Source organism: Agelaius tricolor, unplaced genomic scaffold (assembly GCF_023055355.1).
Source record: "Agelaius tricolor isolate 1412-34295 unplaced genomic scaffold, bAgeTri1.0.p SCAF_6, whole genome shotgun sequence".
Taxonomy (NCBI): domain Eukaryota; kingdom Metazoa; phylum Chordata; class Aves; order Passeriformes; family Icteridae; genus Agelaius; species Agelaius tricolor.
In genome coordinates this window covers 6,507,590-6,526,244 of record NW_027269266.1, presented here as the reverse complement: position 1 = coordinate 6,526,244, position 18,655 = coordinate 6,507,590, and the positions used below count along the sequence as shown (strand labels likewise).

The window sequence follows — 18,655 nt, the reverse complement described above, 5'->3', positions numbered from 1 at the left end:
AACTGGGGGAAACAAAAGGATTTTCCAAGTTGCCCACAGCCCCTCTTCTACTCACTGAAACAATCTATTCAGCAGAGAGCTTTAGGAGAGCTCAGTATTAAATTGTCATTTTGTCAATAAAATGTCATTCCATCAATAGTACGTCCAGGTGGCCAAATGTTTCTGCATAATTAATTCAACTGATGCATTAAGGAATGTTATACACAATATTAATCAAAAACTACTGTCAATATAAGGACCATATATAAACCCAGCTAAGAAAACTACAAACCTGTTTGAAAGCTGAGCTTTTTTTCCCAAGGTGATCCTTCAATCTACAGAGATGGGGATTCTGCCATTGAAAATACCTTTAAGAAAATAGCATGGTAGTCCATGGAAATATATTATTTAATTTCTCAACTGTTTTGTCATCAGAAGGGCATTACTAGGATCTGAACTTAATTTGTACCATCAGATACCCAGGGATCACAGAGACCAGAGCCCTCAAGGGAGTAGCATTTGTGGTTCCTGGGAAACTCTATAATTTTGGCATTTGTGTTTGTTCAGAATAAAAATAAACTGCAAATGTTGTACAACTTTCTGAGAAAACAGAGCTTTGAGAATACTCTGTCAAGCCAAGTAAAATCATTTTCTTGCAGTGTGGATTGAAGTGGTTTGCCACATCAAATTTTTTTGCAAAGTCAGTTCTGCGGTGAAAATGAGGTTATTTAATCCCAGGACCTTCAGGAATTCACTCCTCTGTGAGCAGCTGCTGAGCACAGGGGTGGCTGATTGCAGAGAGCACTGACCACTGCTGACCACCACTGACCACTGCTGACCATCACTGACCACTGCTGACCATCACTGACCACTGCCAACCATCACTGACCACCACTGACCACTGCTGACCATCACTGACCACTGCTGACCATCACTGACCATTACTGACCACCGCTGACCATTACTGATCATCACTGACCACTACTGAACATCATTGACCACTGCTGACCATCACTGACCACCACTGACCATCACTGACCACTGCTGACCATTACTGATCATCACTGACCATTACTGAACATCAATGACCACTGCTGATGACTACTGACCACTGCCGACCATCACTGACCATCACTGACCATCACTGACCATCACTGACCACTGCTGACCATTACTGACCATTACTGACCACTACTGACCACTGCCAACCATCACTGACCACCACTGACCACCATTGACCATCACTGACCATCACTGACCACCGCTGACCATTACTGATCATCACTGACCACTACTGAACATCAATGACCACTACTGAACATCAATGACCACTGCCAACCACGACTGACCACTACTGACCACCACCAACCATCACTGACCACTGCCGACCACCACTGACCACCACTGACCACCACTGACCATCACTGACCATCACTGACCACCGCTGATGACCACTCACCATCACTGACCATTGCTGACCACTGCTGACCATCACTGACCTCTCCCTCTTTGCCTGGAGCTCCGCAGGCACTGCCTCTCCCTGCCCCGCCGCCCCTGCTGTCCCTCCTCACCTGCCACCACCCTGTCCCTCCATTCCCCCAGCCCCAGCACCTCTGTCTCTGGTGTCCCCCAGCCCCAGCACCGCTGTCTCTGGTGTCCCCCAGCCCCAGCACCGCTGTCTCTGGTGTCCCCTAGCCCTGAATTCCCTGCCAGCCCCGCAGGTGCGGTACCGCAGCGCTCGGGAGCATCCCTGACCCGGCTCCGCTGTCCCCGCTGTCCCCGCTGTCCCTCAGTCCCACGGGAGGCACAAAACCCAGCGGCAGGGAGGGAAATCCTGCTCAGAGGCGGAGCGGGAGCGAGGGCAGCCCCTGGAGGTGCAGCCGAGCGAGATGCGCCGCTCACGGAGGAGGAGGCACTTTGGGAAGTTTTATGGTTTGGCCAGAGCTGGGTTGGTGGGATCGGTGACCGGGGATGTGCCCAGTGCCAGGGGCTGATCCCGGCCAGCCGCGCTGTAAATCAGGGCTCAGTGCAAACATCCTCACCGGGAGACCTTAACCCGGCTGAAAAAACGAGATTATTTCTTTACCTGGGTCTTTGAAGTGGCTGAGGCATTTTTGTTAAAAAAAAAATGCAGGCAGATATTTCAGATATTCGGGGATTTCAGTCCACTCTGATCAAATGTGTGAAAACGGGAGCAAGTAAAAACAGGTCTTAGAAAGGGTATTTTAGGCATATTTATTTACAGACAAAGTCAGCAGCTCTGCTAAGGTCAATAATAATTCAGACAGGGAAAATACAGCATCGTTCTCACTCCTGAGAGAGTCACCAGTATGAGGCTCAATGAACAATGCAGCAGCATCTGCACGAGCTCTGCTGGATTTTATATTGACAATAAATATGAATATTTTCAGAAAATTTTCAATCATTTTGTTTGCATCAGTCATTCTACCACAAAAATAGCTCCACTGTAATCAGCTGCAGAAGCAAAGCAATTTAATTCTGCTCTTATAATTAAGCATTTTATTCTGAAGTTAATAGTATGAACTTCAAACTATTTTCTTGCCTTCTATAAACAAGATCATGTTCTAGAAAATTTCATCAGAGATGTTTTTAATTTCATTACCTCCTTGTAATTATTTCCTATCCTTAACATGGGAAAATTTATTCTATGTTGTTATCTGTCCCGAGAAAATTTTAGGTGTCACAACAAGTTGACAGGTTCTGCACAAATAAGCCACTTAAGCAAAGAAACCACTTAGATTTATCTATTTTATTTGTGTCTGATATTCTCAGTGTGTCTGCATTTTAAATGTATTTTAATGTAAAGGTTAATGGAGTTTTAATAAAGGGCAGATGGCTACTCTAATTGCAGAACACACAGCATACTCTCTTAAAAACCTCTTTAGCTGGCTAGACAGATATTAATAATTCTGAATGCCATTAGAAAAGCAGAGGTTTGAATCAAATCATTCTTCAAAATTACATTTATTATTAAACCAAAACTGCAATCATTGCGTGCATTTTGCAAAGAAAAAATTGTATTATCAATATATTTCCCATCAAGTAATCCTTTGAATACTCTATTGTCTATTAAAATTATTTCTATTAAAACACCAAGTGTTCAACTTGCTATTACATATTGTTTTTCAGCCAGATGTCAACTTTCAGCCTTTTTTTCCTTTAACTCTCTAAACATTTTACTAGTCACTCATTCTGCTCCCCACTCCACTAATTTGATTTTTTTTTTTTTTTGCAAGAGCATGATTCCTGGCTCACATACCATTATGCATGCACATCACAATCCCTGGTATGTGTCTTAAAAAAGGGAAGAGAAAAGGAAATAAAAAGCATGAGCTATTTTGTACTAGGCCCTGTGCCAAGGAGAGCCTCCTACCTCCAGAAAAAACAGTGAAAGCAAACTGGATCTATGAATATCTTCAGAGCAGCCAGTTCACCCTGGGAGAGGAAGGTGGCCAAATGCTATGCAGAAATCAAGAAGCCACAGGTAAAAATACTGTGGGGTTTATCACCAAAATAATTTGATTTTTTTGAGCATTTAGAGGCAGGCATTTCAAAGGGCTGATTAAATCCTCAGGAGCTCTGATGTGAATCTGAAGGCACAGCAGAATGGCCATGTAACACCTAAAATAATTTAAACCGGACAGCAATTTTCTGCTTTGGAAATAATTCCTCTAACCTCTTCCTGCCCCTACTGCAGACCCCTCAGCACAAGCCCATGTACACCATAACCATCCCCATCACCCTCTGAAATTAGCAGTTACATTAACAAGGTTTTGAATTATTGGCTGGGATGCGGTTTGGGGCTCTCCAATGGAAGAGAAGTAAGTTTTATATCATTTTATGAACAGACATTAATCAATGCTAAATCACAATGAGAGTCTTATGGAATCACATATTACAATCTCCTGAATCACAGGAGGAGCTCACTGTGATTGATGTGACTACAGTGGCATTTGGTGCCATCGATAGTGAGAGCAGCTCCCGTTTAGGTTTTCCCATATTAGGTGCTTTTTTGAGCCCACCATGGATGGGAGGGACCTTTGGAGCCCTGGCCAGAAACAATAGTATTTGCCACATTATTAATCTACCCTGATGATTCATCTTTTATCCTTCCTGGCATTTGTGTTGTTCCTGTGACATGCACACTGGATGCCCAAAGAGTCCCAGAGATGAACAGCCTGAAGGTGAAGAGAGGCTTTGTGTGTATCCTGGAGAGGTGGCAGGTGTCCCACCCTCCATCCACATGGAGCTCTTATTTCTCCAAATAATTCCTCTAAAATAATTACAAAAGGCTTTGTCTGGTTAGAGAGAGGGTCCCATGGAGGTAGGGCTGGAGATGGAGATGGGAACCACCTAAATATGGAAGCTCAAGGCAGCCTCCAAGATCTATGGACCCTGTCACATTCCCATTTGGAGAGTGCAGCGACACCAGTGACAGCAAAGCACAGCTCTGCCTGCTGCAGGAGGGACTCTGTGCACAGCTTTTCTTTGCCCAAGCTATCATGGAGAGCTCCAGAGTCACCCCAGACGTGGGTGGGAGGCAACTTCTCCGTGATGGTGTTTAAGCACAGATCAGTGAAGGACCACGCAGGATGTCCCAGTCACTGTGTGCAGGTGCCTGACACACTCAGCCCCACTGTGGCCCTCAGGTGCTGGAGGGTGGGATGGGATGGGATGGGATGGGATGGGATGGGATGGGATGGGATGGGATGGGATGGGATGGGATGGGATGGAGCAAGGAGGAGGCATCAGCTGAGGGATGTAGCAGTAGGAGCCCCATGGGGACAGGGGAGCAGGAAGCAAAGTGTGTCCTCCACGTTGTCGCAGCCCAGCCATGCTCACCTGCCCGTGCAATGTTCCTGGCAGACACTCCCTGCACCCATTCCCTGCTCCTGGGGGGCTGCTCCCTTGGCCTTGGGTATATTCAGGTGCCCCTATGGGCTCATGGGATCCCCTCAAGTGTCACAGCATGGGGACAGAGCCAGCCCAGCTCATGGAGAAGGTGAGACTGCAGAGAGCCTGTGGCTGCACCGGGGGTAGGATGACTGGGAAGGAATTAAACAAGATCACCCATGTTGCCCAACCTGTGTTTTAGGGCAGCTCTTAGGGGTTTTTCCTACACAGGAGAGGGGAGCAGAGAAGGTGAAAGAGCACCAGCCCCCGTCCAGCTGCTTCTGCCACGGGAGGGACACACATCCCCCTCCATCCCCAGCCCACTCCTTGGGCAGTGCTTTGGGGAGGGCCCTGCAGGTCACCCCAGCCAGGAGAGGGCTGGTTATTTAATACCCCATTACACACATTCGGTACATATTTCATTCCCTCTGTAGCCCCCAGCCCAGGCTCCTGCACGGGACAGCAGCAGGGGAAGGAGGTGTCCCTGCACATCCCCTCAGCTGCCAGAGGAGGGGGGACGGGGGGAGCCCCAAACGCGTTCTGCAGCCCCCAGAACTGCGCTGCAAAACAAAGCAAAACAAAGCAAAACAAAGCAAAACAGAGCAAACCCTCAGCTTTCCCCCGATCAGCCCGGTTTGCCCGGCGGAAGGAGCAGCGCAAGCGATTTTCAGAGCGCCGCGCTGCGCGCAGCCCCCGCGGCCACGAGCGGAGCGCGGAAGGGGCCGCGGGGCGGCCGCTCCCCGGCGCGGAAAATACGCGCGGTGTTTCCCAGGGATGCACTTAGCCAGATGTTTAAGACGTATGAGAGAAGAGTAGTTAAAACCCACATTATATAGTTCTGCCTAGTCTAAAATTGCACGCGCTGACCCATATATTTTAAACTGTAAACGGACTCCAGTCACTTAAAATATTGCAACGTCGATAGGACTAATTAATTGGAAATAAGAAACGAAAGAATACAATTAAACGAGGAGAGAATCATTTTCTAATTTAATAGCGGGACATTTATAAAGATCACAAGCTAAAAGGCATCGAATGATCCTATCGACGGAGTGTTAAATCAGCGCAGCTGGAGGCGGGGAGCGGCCCCGGCCCCGCGCCCATCGCCGCCCCCGCGCAGAGCCGCGCCCCGGCCCGCGGAAGCCCCGCGCGGTGCCCTCAAATGCGGTGATGTTTTATTAGCCCCCATTTCCTAACAATAATTTATTGCGATAAAACAGACACCCGAGGTCCTCTTAAATTGTCTTTTTATAATGAATAAATTTAAACTGGCTAATTAATATATAAACTAACCCGATTTGTCAGGTTGATTTGTATTTTAGTTAATTGTGAAAGTAATTACCACACGGGCAAATTAACAGCTTTCTGGAAATGACCAAGGCTGGGTTTTTATTTCCTTCCTGGGTGAAGAAAATTCATTTTTCCCAGCTCTTGATGTGATGAATAAAAGTCATAAATCTGGGTGATTGGTGCAGGCAGAGTCTAAATGGCTTCATATTTCATTTTAGGTTTAATAGAAATATTCATGCTCTGTTTTAATGAAATTAAATTGAAGGGGGGTGGACTGAGAGGCTGTCGGTCGGGCTTAAAGGGGCAGCGCACTCTGGGTGGGCTTTTTGTTGTTTTCCTGTGGATGAACAAAAACTGTCCAGCGTTCGTTATTCCAGACAAACCGCGAATGATGCGGGAATTGCGGCGGCAGCGGGAATAAATTTTAAATTTTTGTTTCACATTATCTGAAGAGCAAATCTAAAGCAACCCAGGCAAAACTTTGGAAAATGGCTTGCAGGGAATAAAAAAAAAAAAAAGAGAAAACAACCAAAAAACATCTAGGAAAAGTATCCCGGCCTCCTAAGGCATGGCCAGCTTTTTGTCCAGATGTGGGGTCTAAGGCGTAGGCAGGGTTTTGCAGACCGGCCCCTCTCTGCAGCTCGGAGATTTTGGAGTGCATGAAATGCCCTTTCCCCGGGAGGGACGGGCGGACGCGGTCGCTCCCCGAGACCCCAGGAGGGGAAAGGTGCTGGTGGAGACCCAGCCGCCTTCGGGACCTGCCCGGAGCCCTCCCGGCAACCCCAACTTCTTTGCCGGACGAAAGGAACAAGTTTGATAAGGCAGAGGCATTTTCCAAGTGCCTGAGGGTGCTGTCGCAGCCCATTTCCCCCCAGAACGGCCCGGGCAGCCCCCGGCCCAGCAGCGGCCCCGGCGCGGGAGCCGCCGGCAGCCGGGGCCGCTCCGTAATGGATCTGATCTGTGACTTGTTGATTTCCCCTGAGCAAATAAGGCTTTGATGCAGTCCCGGCGAGAGTGGTTAGCTGATGAATTGACAAAAACTAATCAGCTTTATTGGGAAACAGGTTAAGGGCAGCAGAGTGTCAATAATTCTCCGCCTGACCCCCTCATCCATTAGGAGAGGCAGCTGATTAGACCGAGAAGACCCTGTGCTTTTTGCACCGAAATTGCTTTCATAAACTCACCATTATTAGCAGTCAATGCAAGCGGCTAATTTAGAGGAGACATCCCGAGGATGTCACATTTATCAGGGAGGTTTATGTATCATTATCTCATTTACAGAATGTCGCAGTGTAATATGTGTTTTTGGCAATAACGCTGGCCCGCGCCTGCGGTTTGTAGCGGATCTGGGGGTATCGGGGGAGTTAATTCGGAAAAATGAGAGACACCCCCATCGCAGGGCTCCGCTGTTCCCACCAGATTTACCCCAGAGCCCCACGCCGCCCCCTGCGTGCACCGCCCCGGCTTTTCAAAAGGCGAGATAGGGATCTGTTTGCCCACGGCCGGGCAGCGGGGGCTCTGCTGAAAGGGACCACCCGGAGGTGTCGGGGAGCGCGCTCCTTGCGCTATCTCCGAGATAACCGCGCATTGTTGGCTCCCGGGCAATACACTGGATCAACACAGGTGCGGGAGCCGCGGGGAGTTCAGCAGGCCCGGATGCCCTGCGGCACCTGTGGGGACAAACACACGGAACGGAACGGTGCGGGGGAAGGAAAAAAAAGGCTTTAAAAATTGCGAAAGGAAAGGAAAGGAAAGGAAAGGAAAGGAAAGGAAAGGAAAGGAAAGGAAAGGAAAGGAAAGGAAAGGAAAGGAAAGGAAAGGAAAGGAGTTTTTAAAAATTGTACTCTTAAAAAAAAAAAAAAAGTCTGGAAATCGAAATCCCTCTCCAGGAACTAAATATCCATCAGCCAAAAGATGCCACACCCGGGCCGAAGGAGCGGGGTGTCCAGACGGGGCGGCCGGCCCGAGCCCGCCCCCGGGGCGGTGATGGACCGGGGTCAGGGGACCATGCGACCCCGGTGCTCCTTCCCCACCAGCCGGCCTCGCCTTCTGCCCCATCGCCGCCGAGAGAAGCGCTCACGGCACCGCCCACCCTCCATCGCCAGCCGCGCATCCCTCCGGCCGCGGGAGCCCCGAGGGCAGCCCTGCGCCCATGGCTCCCCGCTGGCACCGGATGGCTTCTCCTGCAGCTCGGTCCCTCGTCCCCAAAACTGCCCCGAGAAGGGGCCGCACGCTGTACCCAGAGCAGCGTCCCTGCGTGCGGGACAATCCGCAGCCTCCACGGGCCCGCGCAGCCCCGGGCATCGGGAACCGGCACCGGCTCTGCCCGGGGCGCCCGCCGGTGACAGCCGCGTCCAGCGGGGACACTGGAGGGGGGTGGCCCTCACCCCTGCCGGGGCCGGGACGCAGGGAAGGAGGCGGGTGCGGGTCCACCACCCTCCTCCTCCTCCTCCGGAATCTGTCACAGGGACAAGGTCCGACCACTCGCTGCTCTGGGACTGCCGTGCGTGGGGCCAAAGTGACGCTCAGTGGGAAACGTGGGGCCGGTGGGGATGCCAGAGGCCACCGTTTCCTGGGGCCTTCTCAGCCCCTCGGCTCCCGGACAAAACAGAGGCGGCTCATTAAATCCATCCTGCGAGTCCGTGTCCCCTTCTCCATCCCAGGGAGCGGGGGGCCCTGGGGTCTTGTGCGGCCGCGAGGCTCGGCCCCAGCCCCCGCGGCGTGTGCGGGCTGTGCCCGGTGCGTGTTGGGCTTTCCCGGCGGCAGCGGCTCTTTGGGAGCATCCCCGGGGCCCGTGTGCTGTGTGCGTGCGTGTGGCCCTGCTGTGCCACGCGTGTGCATCCTGCCAGGCCTGTGCACAGCTGTGCCCGTGTGCCTGCTGCAATTGTGTCCGCATGCCTGTCCTGCTGGTGTCTGCGTGTCTGTCGTGCGAGTGTGTCCGGAGGCTCTAGTGAGGTCAAGGTGGGGGGAAAAGTGCAGGGGAAAGGGGAACACGAGGGCACTGAGCAAAGGGTTCGTTGTCTGTGTGTGTGCACACCCCTCAGATGTGCTCCGGGCCTCCCTCCCACGGAGCAGTGTCAAGGAGACAGGGCCGAAGTTGTCAGATATTTTGTTGGTTGCGTCGGACTCCGTTTCTCTTCTCCATTTTTTCCCTTTCTCCCTTACTTTTCCCCTTTTCCTCTCCTCTTTTCGTTGCTTTTACTTTTCCCACCTCAGGGGCAGGGGCCGGGAGGGACGGGGCACCCTTGTTGTGGTGGCCCCGGCCCCCCTGGGGCACAGCCCCGCTGCCCCCGGGTGCGGGGAGCCGCGATTTGGGCATTTCCCGCAGCAGAGACCCTTCTCCACGGGGGAGAACTTTTGGAAGGAGAACGCGTGTGTCTTGGCAGCGCTTCGTGCCGTGGCCTGACCTTTCGCTCACACGGCCGGGGCCCCCCCGGGGAAGCGGGACCCTGGTAAGGAGAGACCCCTCGCCCCGCTCTTTCCCTTTTCTGTCCGAGGCTGTTTGCATTAGATAAGCAGGTGTAATAAGGTTGTTGACAGACCCGGGATTTGGTGGCAGGGTGACTCCCTGACCCGCAGGTGTTTATTCTTTCCGACTCGTTAAAAAGCAGCCGGCGGCGCGTTTACGGCAAATATTTACCGGGTGCGGGAACGGTGGAAAACTCTCATTGGACACACGGCGGAGCCAGCGGAGAGCCGCACACTGCCGGGGCTGGGAGGGTTCTCTCCGCGGGGAGCAGCCGGGTTCCCATGGGTGTTCCGGGCTGTCCCCCTCGGGTGTCCCAGGTTAACCCCCTCGGCCGTCCCGGGCTGTTCTCCATGGGTATCCCGGGTTATCGCCCCGGGTGTCCCGGGCTGTTCCCCTCGGCTGTCCCGGGCTGTCTCCCATGGGTATCCCGGGTTATCCCTCTTGGCTGTCCCTCAGCTGTGCCCCTCGGGTATCCCGGGTTATCCCCTCGGCCGTCCAGGGCTGTGTCCCTTGGGTGTCCCGGGCTGTTCCCCTCGGCTGTCCTGGGCTGTTCCCCATGAGTATCCCGGGCTGTGCCCCTCGGCTATCCCGGGTTATCCCCTCGGCTGTCCCGGGCTGTTCCCTGGTGCCGCCGCACCAGGCGGGGGGGCGGGCGCTCGGCGGTGACGGGTGTGCGGCGCAGCCAATGGCGAGCGAGGCCGCAGCGGCGCGGGGCCAATGGGAGCCGCCTGCGGCCCTTGAAGGGGCGCGCCGCGGAGCGCGGCCGCACTGCCGCCCGCCGCCGCCGGGAGACGCGGCCGGCCCGGGGCAGCCGCACGCTCCCAGCCGCCTCCCGCCGGCGCTCCCATGGAAAAATCCAAAAATTTCCGCATCGACGCGCTGCTGGCTGTCGACCCCCCCAAGGCGGCGGCGGGGCAGAGCGCGCCGCTGGCCCTAGTCACCTCGCTGGGCGGCAGCGGTAGTAGCAGCAGCGGGAGCGGCAGCCCTCCGTCCTCGTCCTCCTCTTCCTCGTCCTCTTCATCCTCCTCCGAGCACCCCTCCGGCGGCCCCGCCGACTGCCTGCGCACCGACAGCCCCTCTCCGCCTCGCCTCCTGGCCGCGCACTGCGCCCTGGTCCCCAAGCCCGGCTTCCTGCCCGGGGCGGGCTCGGGCTCGCACCCGCACCACCACGCCTCGGCGGCCGGCATGGCCCTGGGACTGCACCCCGCGGCGCCCGGCGGGCCGGGCATGCCGGCGCAGGCGGCCCTCTACGGGCACCCGGTGTACGGGTACTCGGCGCTGGGCGGGCAGCACCCGGCGCTCTCCTACCCCTACTCGCAGGTGCAGGGAGCGCACCCCTCCCACCCCGCCGCCGACCCCATCAAGCTCAGCGCCGGCACCTTCCAGCTGGACCAGTGGCTGCGGGCCTCCACCGCGGGCATGATCCTGCCCAAGATGCCCGACTTCAACTGTGAGTATCTGCATCCCTCCGCACCGCATCCCTCCGGCCCCTCCATCCCCTGTGCCGCTGCACGGCCCTGCCGGCAGCTGCCTCCTTCCGAGGGGGTAGAAGCCCTCTCCTGCCCCCGCCTAAACACGCTGCACATTTAAACTGGAAGAGACGCTTTTATTTTTTGGCAAAATTTATATTAGAAGGAAGAAATAGCGCTCCGCGATGGGAAACGGGGGTGTGCGGTCACATCGCCATTCCCTGCCCTTGAGGACCCCCGGTCAGCCTGGGCAGGTTAAATGGGAAGGTGACAAATTGCTCCCTGCCTTTGCAAATGCCCTTTCCCGCCGTTCCCGGAGGGTAGAAGCCGCCGGTGAGGGGGAGGTGGGAGTTGGGCAGGGGCCAGGGCAGGGGCAGGAGTCCTTGTGGTGTCCCTAAAACCCCAATCTCAGTGCAACCCCCCAAAAGCGAGGTGACAGGTCGCATCACTCACTCACAGTTCTTAATTTTATTTCTCCTTTATCAGAAATGGGCGTATAATAATGATGCCAGGCCTCCTAGGCAAAGGGGTGTTGGGAGGATCTGGGATCGGCCAAAAACTTGGGGTTCTGCGTTCCCTGGAGACAACGAATAGGAAAGAAGTACAGTTGGAAGGGTTTAGGTCTGGGTCCAGGAAGGGCTGGGAGTGCTGGATGGAACCCGGCAGCCCCGGAGTCCCAGCAAAGCGCCGTGCCGAACTCTAGGCCTCGCGGCGATGGGGAACTTGCATCTGGTTTAAGCAAAGATCATTTTCGGAGGTGTGAGCTCTCGGTGGGAATGGCCGGTTTAACAATACCGGAGGTGTAGTTCTACGAAAATCATGCCAGGAAAAGAATTGCGATTTTTTTTTCCCCCCTTCTCTTGCTCGGCGCACACATTCGCAGACAAAAAAGTCCATTGTTTTCTCTCGGATTGGGATTGTTTAGACTGGAACATTCAAGAAGAAAAAATAATTAGGAAAGCTGTTAGAGTCCTGCCTCTCAAACAAGGGGCAGAGGGGAATAAATAACCAAGCAAAACGAGTCTCGGAAAATCGCACCGCGGTGAGAAAATCTCCCGGGCGCTGCGGCCGGGAGCGGACACTGTCCTATTCTTTCTGCCGCTTTAGCGAGCTGTCTCCAACCGTGGCCGGGGAGCAGAAGCTGCCCTTTCCCAAATTTCTTTTATTTTTCTAAACCTAATAAGCCAAAGTATCTAAATAATTTGAGAAATGGGCAGTAGTGCTGCCGGGTCTTATGCCTAGGGGTGTTGGGGCCTTCGAAGAGGCTTAGTTCCCTCTTTCTCCTGGCTGAATTTTTTTATTGTTTTGGTATTTTTCCCCCCTCTCTAATAAATCCTTAGTTTTAGTAATTTTTTAATGCGGAAAACACGCCTTTTTTTTTTTTTCTCCCTTCTCTCTGCCGCTCCCGTTTCCAATACAGTTTTCTAGTCCTCATTGATGATTTACGCTCCGAGGGGCAGCCGGTGCAGGGCGCGGAGCGGGCCCCGGTCTCGGTCCCGGTCCCGGCCTGCAATCCCGCTAATTAAACGGATATGGGCGGGCAGGGAGTGCGGCAGGTTTAACTAAAACATTAAATGGAGCAAATTGCCGCTCCCCGGAGAGCCCCGTGCCCCTTCGCCGCGATCCCTGCCTTCGGTTTATTGTCTCGCGTTTGTTAGGCTCTTGGGAAATCAAGAGACATATTTTCCTTTATTTAAAAGATTTCATTTAATTCCTTTTTTTTTTTTGGTCCCTGTGGGCGATCCCCTGACACGGCGGAAGCCGAGAAACCCTGGAGTCGGGGGGGCTGGAGGCGATCCCCGCTGGATGATGGTCCAGCCTTGCTCCAGCCTTTCCTGCTTCCCAGCGCCCTCCCGGGGGATGCTCGGCAGGGCGGCTCCGCGCTCACCTCCGGCTTCCCCTTCTCCTTTCCCAGCCCAGGCGCAGTCCAACCTCCTGGGAAAGTGCCGCCGGCCCCGCACGGCCTTCACCAGCCAGCAGCTGCTGGAGCTGGAGCACCAGTTCAAGCTCAACAAGTACCTCTCCCGGCCCAAGCGCTTCGAGGTGGCCACGTCGCTCATGCTGACCGAGACGCAGGTGAGTGTCCCCGGCCCCGGCAGGGCTGGCCGGGCGGGGCAGCCCCGGCGGGCGGTGGATGAGGGGATGTGCTTGTGTCCCGTCTCCCCCAGGTGAAGATCTGGTTCCAGAACCGGCGCATGAAGTGGAAGCGCAGCAAGAAGGCGAAGGAGCAGGCGGCACAGGAGGCCGAGAAGCCGAAGGGGGGAGGCGGCGAGGACAAGGGTGATGAGGACCTGCTGCTGCCCGCCCCCGAGAAGAGCGCCGGCAGGAGGATGCGGGAGCTGCCCGACAGCGAGCCTGAGGATGAGGAAGACGAGGAAGAGGAAGAGGAGGCGGCGGCGGCCGGGAGATGCTGCCCGTACCACTCCTCCGACTGTTCCGAGGCGGACGAGGAGGACACGCAGCCCCGGGGCCGGCACGGAGCCCCGGCGCAGCCCCAGTGAGCCCCCCGCGGGTCCAGCTCCTCCAGCCGTCCCGCCGCTCCCGGTTGGCACCGGTCCCGCTCCCCCCTTGTTCTGATTTCTCCCTGCTTGGAGAGGGATGGAGAAGAGGATCCTCCGCATGCCGGGCGGGGAAGAGGATTTATCGTGAATACAGTGTTATTATTGACTGAAAACCAGACAAAACTTGAGCTCCCACACCCCCCACCCCTGCCCCCTGGAATCGCGTTCCTTTCGCTGAGTATTGGAAATGTTTTGTTCTTACTATATATCGGGAAATCTGTTTATGTCATGAACGTTAAAACTGCTGGAAATCTCAATACTGTCTTTATTTTTGTATATCATATTTATAAAAAAAAATTGCCTCTACTTATGCATGCTAAATTATTCCCCAGGTCCTCCCACCCGTGCGATGGTGGGGAGAAAATAAACGGCGTTTTTTACTGGAGGTGTCCGAGCGCTGTGTGAGGGGAGGATGCTCCTGGGCCAGGGCATCCCAGTGTTTTGGGGGATGCCGAAGCGCTCGGGAGGGAGCCGGGAACCACTTCACAATCCTAATTTAGCCCGGCGCTACAGCTGTAATGTCTGATAGTGAGAGGATAGTCCCGAGAGGAGCAGCGCTGGGGGTCCCGGGGAGGCGGCGGCGCTTCTGGCCCTGCGATGCTTTTGGGAGCTCGGGGAATGGCGGAGGCATCCCCTCCCAAGGGAATGGGGCCTAGGAAAGGAGGGAGCAGCGCTGCTTTCCTGGGGCCGCTCCACTCCCAAAGGAGCGAGGCGCTCCCGTGCCCTCCCCGCTCCCGAGGACGGGAGCCCCGGCTCCCCGCCCCGCCGGCGCTGGAGCGCGGGGTTTCCGATAACTGCGCCATTTATCTCGCCAATAAATTTGCGGATCAATTAATCCCTGTCACCGAGGCTCTTCCCCAAATCAATTATAGCGAATTTAAATATAATCACTGGCTCGTCCCCACCAGCTCAGGGCCACGTCTGGCAATTCATCCCCGTGAATGAATTACAGGGAGGCTCCGCTCCGCTCCCGCGTAGGGCCGCGCAATGGGGCGGAAGGACGCGGATCCCGCATCCCCCCGCTCGTGGGGCACCGCTCCCCTTCCTAGCCCCAGAGGATGAGAATGAGGAGCTCTGAAACACAGAGCTTTCCCGCTCCCGTGCATTTTAAAAACAAAACAATAATAATTTAAATAAAGATATTTTCTACAAAATCGCTTTAACCTGTCCTGTAAGGCCACAGCGTGGCCCCTCTTAACGGCTTCTGTAAAAATCGGCCCAGTGAAACACAGGCCGGCGGATGCATGAGATTTTGGGATGAGATTCAGGAAGGAAAAGTGTTATCCCTGACGGAGCGCTTCAGGTGGCTCGGCTGGAGGTGGCATCCCCACATAACCAGCTCACGGGCCCCGCACACCCTGTGCCCCGGGGCGATACGCCAAAAATCACGATATATCAAAAATGTGAACAGATCCCACGTGTCAAAAGACTTGATCGGGATAATCTCGATTTGGGCTTTACCGATACCTAACGCCTTGAAACGGTTCCGTCGGAGGCTCTGATTTAAATTTCTAAACGATTTTCTTTTGGTCACAGGCTGTGGAGACTTCAAGGCGATAGAAAAACAAAGGCGTTGGTATCTCCGTGGTTTTTCACGCCGCTGGCTGAGGCTGCGTCTTCGTGGGTGAGCGGCCGGGTAGGAGCGCGCAAAAGCCGCGTAGGGCCGCGGTGGCTCCTCCGCCCTAATCCCGGCGACACATCAGCAGGATTGACCTCTTGCTTGTACCTTAAAACGTCTGAACCGTATCAGTCTGGATGACACCTTATTAACTCAAAAAAAAAAAAAAAAAAAAGCATAGTTTTTATAACAACACTAATAATTATAATAATAATAATAATGATGATGATGATGATGATGATGTTACCTGAGATCACACCCCCACCAAACAACAAAGATCCTCCCTCAGTCATTAATTTCCAATTAAACACCCACTAATTAAGCTGGCAGACGTGCCCCACCGGGCCAGAAATATCCTGTATGCTCAAGAGGTGTGTGTCCAAACTCGCCTCAGCCCCACGGAAACCAGCCTTGCGGGTACAGGCAGCTATTCACGGACCCGGTATCAAAGTCCTACCGGTGTATTGTGTCTGTCTCAATAAAATTAATCTCTTTAAAGCCCAGCGTCTCACAAGAATACCTTCAGTGTTCCAGACTAAAAGGGCAAATATGTTTTTCAGATTCTGTTTTTATGGACGGATTAAAGTTTATTTTCCATAATAGGGCACCTAATAAAACTCATAAAGCTCTGTCAGTCTTACAGCTGGTGGCCTCATTTAACACTTTCACTTCGTAAATCATTTTACAGCTTACCAGGTGTTTCCAAAACTGAAAGGAGAGAAGGGGGAGAGAGAGAAAGAGGGGGGAAGAGAAATTAAAGTCACTTAAAATATAGATACGCTCCTTTGGCGCTGGGTGCGTTTGCATTGTCGCTGGGAAGGGCTTCAAAGAAGGTGTCGGTCCCAACGGGGGAGAAAAGCCTTTTAATCAGGATTTCCCACGCTCTTTTGAAGTGCGGAGGCTCGTCCCCACGTGCAGGGCAATCAAAGGCTCGGGGTGATTAGCGGGGCCGGTACCGGGCGCGACACGCTCCGAGCTCCGAGCTCCGAGCAGGGGGCGCCCGGCCCGGGGAGGCTCCGAGCTCCGAGCAGGGAGCGCCCGGCCCGGGGAGGCTCCGAGCTCCGAGCAGGGAGCGCCCGGCCCGGGGAGGCTCCGAGCTCCGAGCAGGGGGCGCCCGGCCCGGGGAGGCTCCGCGCCCGCTCCCGGAGCGCCCCGGGCGGGGAAGGCTCTGCCGGGGGGCCCCCGCCGGGAGGCTCTGAAGGGGCCCCGCCGGGAGGCCCGATATCAGGCACAAGGCAGCCCAGGCAGCGGCTGGGGCGGAGCGGAGCTCCCGGGCTGAGCCCGCAGCAGGGTCCCCCCGAACGGCTCCGGGGTGTCCCCTCATCCCCCGGCTCCATGCCCGGCACCCGCGCCCTGCCCCAGGAGCCGCCCGCTCCCCGCCCACCTCCCCGACCTTCCCGCACCCAGCCCGGGGCGCCCCGCTGGTGCTGGTGGGGTTGCGCTGCCTCAAGACCCAGCACAGGCAGGGCTTTAATCTAAACTGCTGTTTGTATTTTCATTATTCTGTCGGTTCCCTCCCCAGACGCAGTAGGTAACAAACCTCTTAAATTTTTCATTGCTGTACTTGAGAAGTGGTAAGTATGAACACGGACCTTTGGTAGACATTTTACTTTTATAAGCAACGTGGTTTAGGCATGGATGTCATTAACTGGCAATTTCACAAGCATTAAGTGCTAAAACAAAAGAACCAAAACAGGATCCATATGTTCGAGGTAAACCTGCTAAAAGTCTTTCAAATGGGAAGCCATAAATATATAATCTCCCTCAAGCTCTCCGTGAAACTGCTGCGAATCAAATACTCCGCTAGCAGAAAGACTATTGATTATTTCGGGAGTCCAAACTGTTACGTCCATCCGAAGCTAGGACATTAATGTTCGATTTCTCAGTGATTTCTCTGGCTCTCCAGCGGTTCTGTCTCCTCCTCTCACACTCCGTCCCTTGGTGCCTGCGGGGCTGGACACGCTGGGAGGGCTGGCACTGGGCGCCTGCTGCTCCCGTGGATCCTTCCAGCCTGGTTCCTGTCCCAGCTCCGATTCCTCCTGCGGGGAGCCACACCAAGGCTTGCCAGGTGACACCAGAGATGCCCCAGGACGGTGACTCTTACCGCAGATGCCCTTCTTCCTATCCCAAATTTCCCCTTGAACGCTGTGGGTGCTGAGATAACCACCCCGTGCTTCAGCTGTGAAAGCAGGAACAGAATTTGTTAAAATTCCCGAGCCATGCATCGTTCCTCTGGTGCAGGGAGCTCCTTGGTCGGCTGTTTGAATCCCAGGAGCAACACACAGGACAAAGAGTGGAAAGGATGAAGCTCCCAAGCTCCTTAGTCTCCCTCGGGTGTTGTGTAGTGACAAAATTACAATCTTTTCTGCTCCCCAAAAATGGTCAGGTCTGGTCTGGCCAGAGTTAAATACCAACTGCACATTCCTCTGAGAATTACTCAGCAACTGTGACACAGATTTTTTTATTTTTCACCAATAATCTTACAATGAGAATGATAGCAACAGTGGATTGAGGTTGTCCCACGTTAAGAAGGGGTGTTTTTGTCTTTTCTGGGACTTTTTGCTTCATTTTTCTTGCCTTGAGGGTTGTGTAATGTCTCTCCCAAACAGTTCTCTACAAGGGCAGTAGATCCAGGAGGTATTTACTGTCTTCTCCCTACTCTGAGGACAGAAGAATTTAACTAAGTCCTAGGTGGAAATGGAAGTGCCTGTATGGAAATGGGATCACCTGCAACATGTAGGAAGTCAGAGTGGTTTTTCTCTCATCACAAGCTACTATAAAATTTGATTTTCCACTTCCTTTTGGAAAAAACCCTGCATTTTGCTGAATTAGTCTAACTGAGACTGGTCTCTAAAATGAGTAAAGAACAATGATGTTTTCCTCTAGTAAAACTCAGCAGAAGCAATGGCTTGCAATGAATTTTGTAGCTGCAAGGCTTAGCTCCATTTTACCACCTGCAGGATATTTGCAAGCAGATCACAATTTCCTCTAATTAATCCACTATTTTAAATTATTACTCATTGGACTTCTGTGAATGTTCTTGGCCAATGGCACCCTTTGGCAGGTGGGACTCCTGTCTGAAGAGGCACTATGGATGCACAATGCAGAAGTTCCTGATTCAGCTCCCTCCTCTCTTCCCGCACAGAGGAGATGGGGACAGAGAATTCCTGTCCCCATCCAGCCCTGCTTGGCTGTGGGTACCATTTCCATAAATAATAATAAAAAAAAAGAGCAGCCAGTGTGGATTTTGATATAAGGCTGGGGCAAGGGAGTGATCTCAATTTAGAGCACCTCAAGGGATGGGGCAGATTGTCCATTGCTTGGTATCCCTGGATGGCCTTTCTGGAAAGGACGT

The 18,655-nt window shown here is 53.9% G+C and overlaps 1 protein-coding gene across 1 annotated transcript; it reads left to right on the top strand.

The window, feature by feature from the left end:
• Positions 1–10,337: 10,337 nt before the first annotated feature.
• MNX1 (motor neuron and pancreas homeobox 1) lies at positions 10,338–13,622 on the top strand. The gene is given in 4 exon segments (XM_071429924.1): positions 10,338–10,490; positions 10,493–11,102; positions 13,037–13,197; positions 13,290–13,622. Coding segments are annotated over 4 exon segments (1,257 nt in total).
• The last annotated feature ends 5,033 nt before the right edge of the window (positions 13,623–18,655 follow it).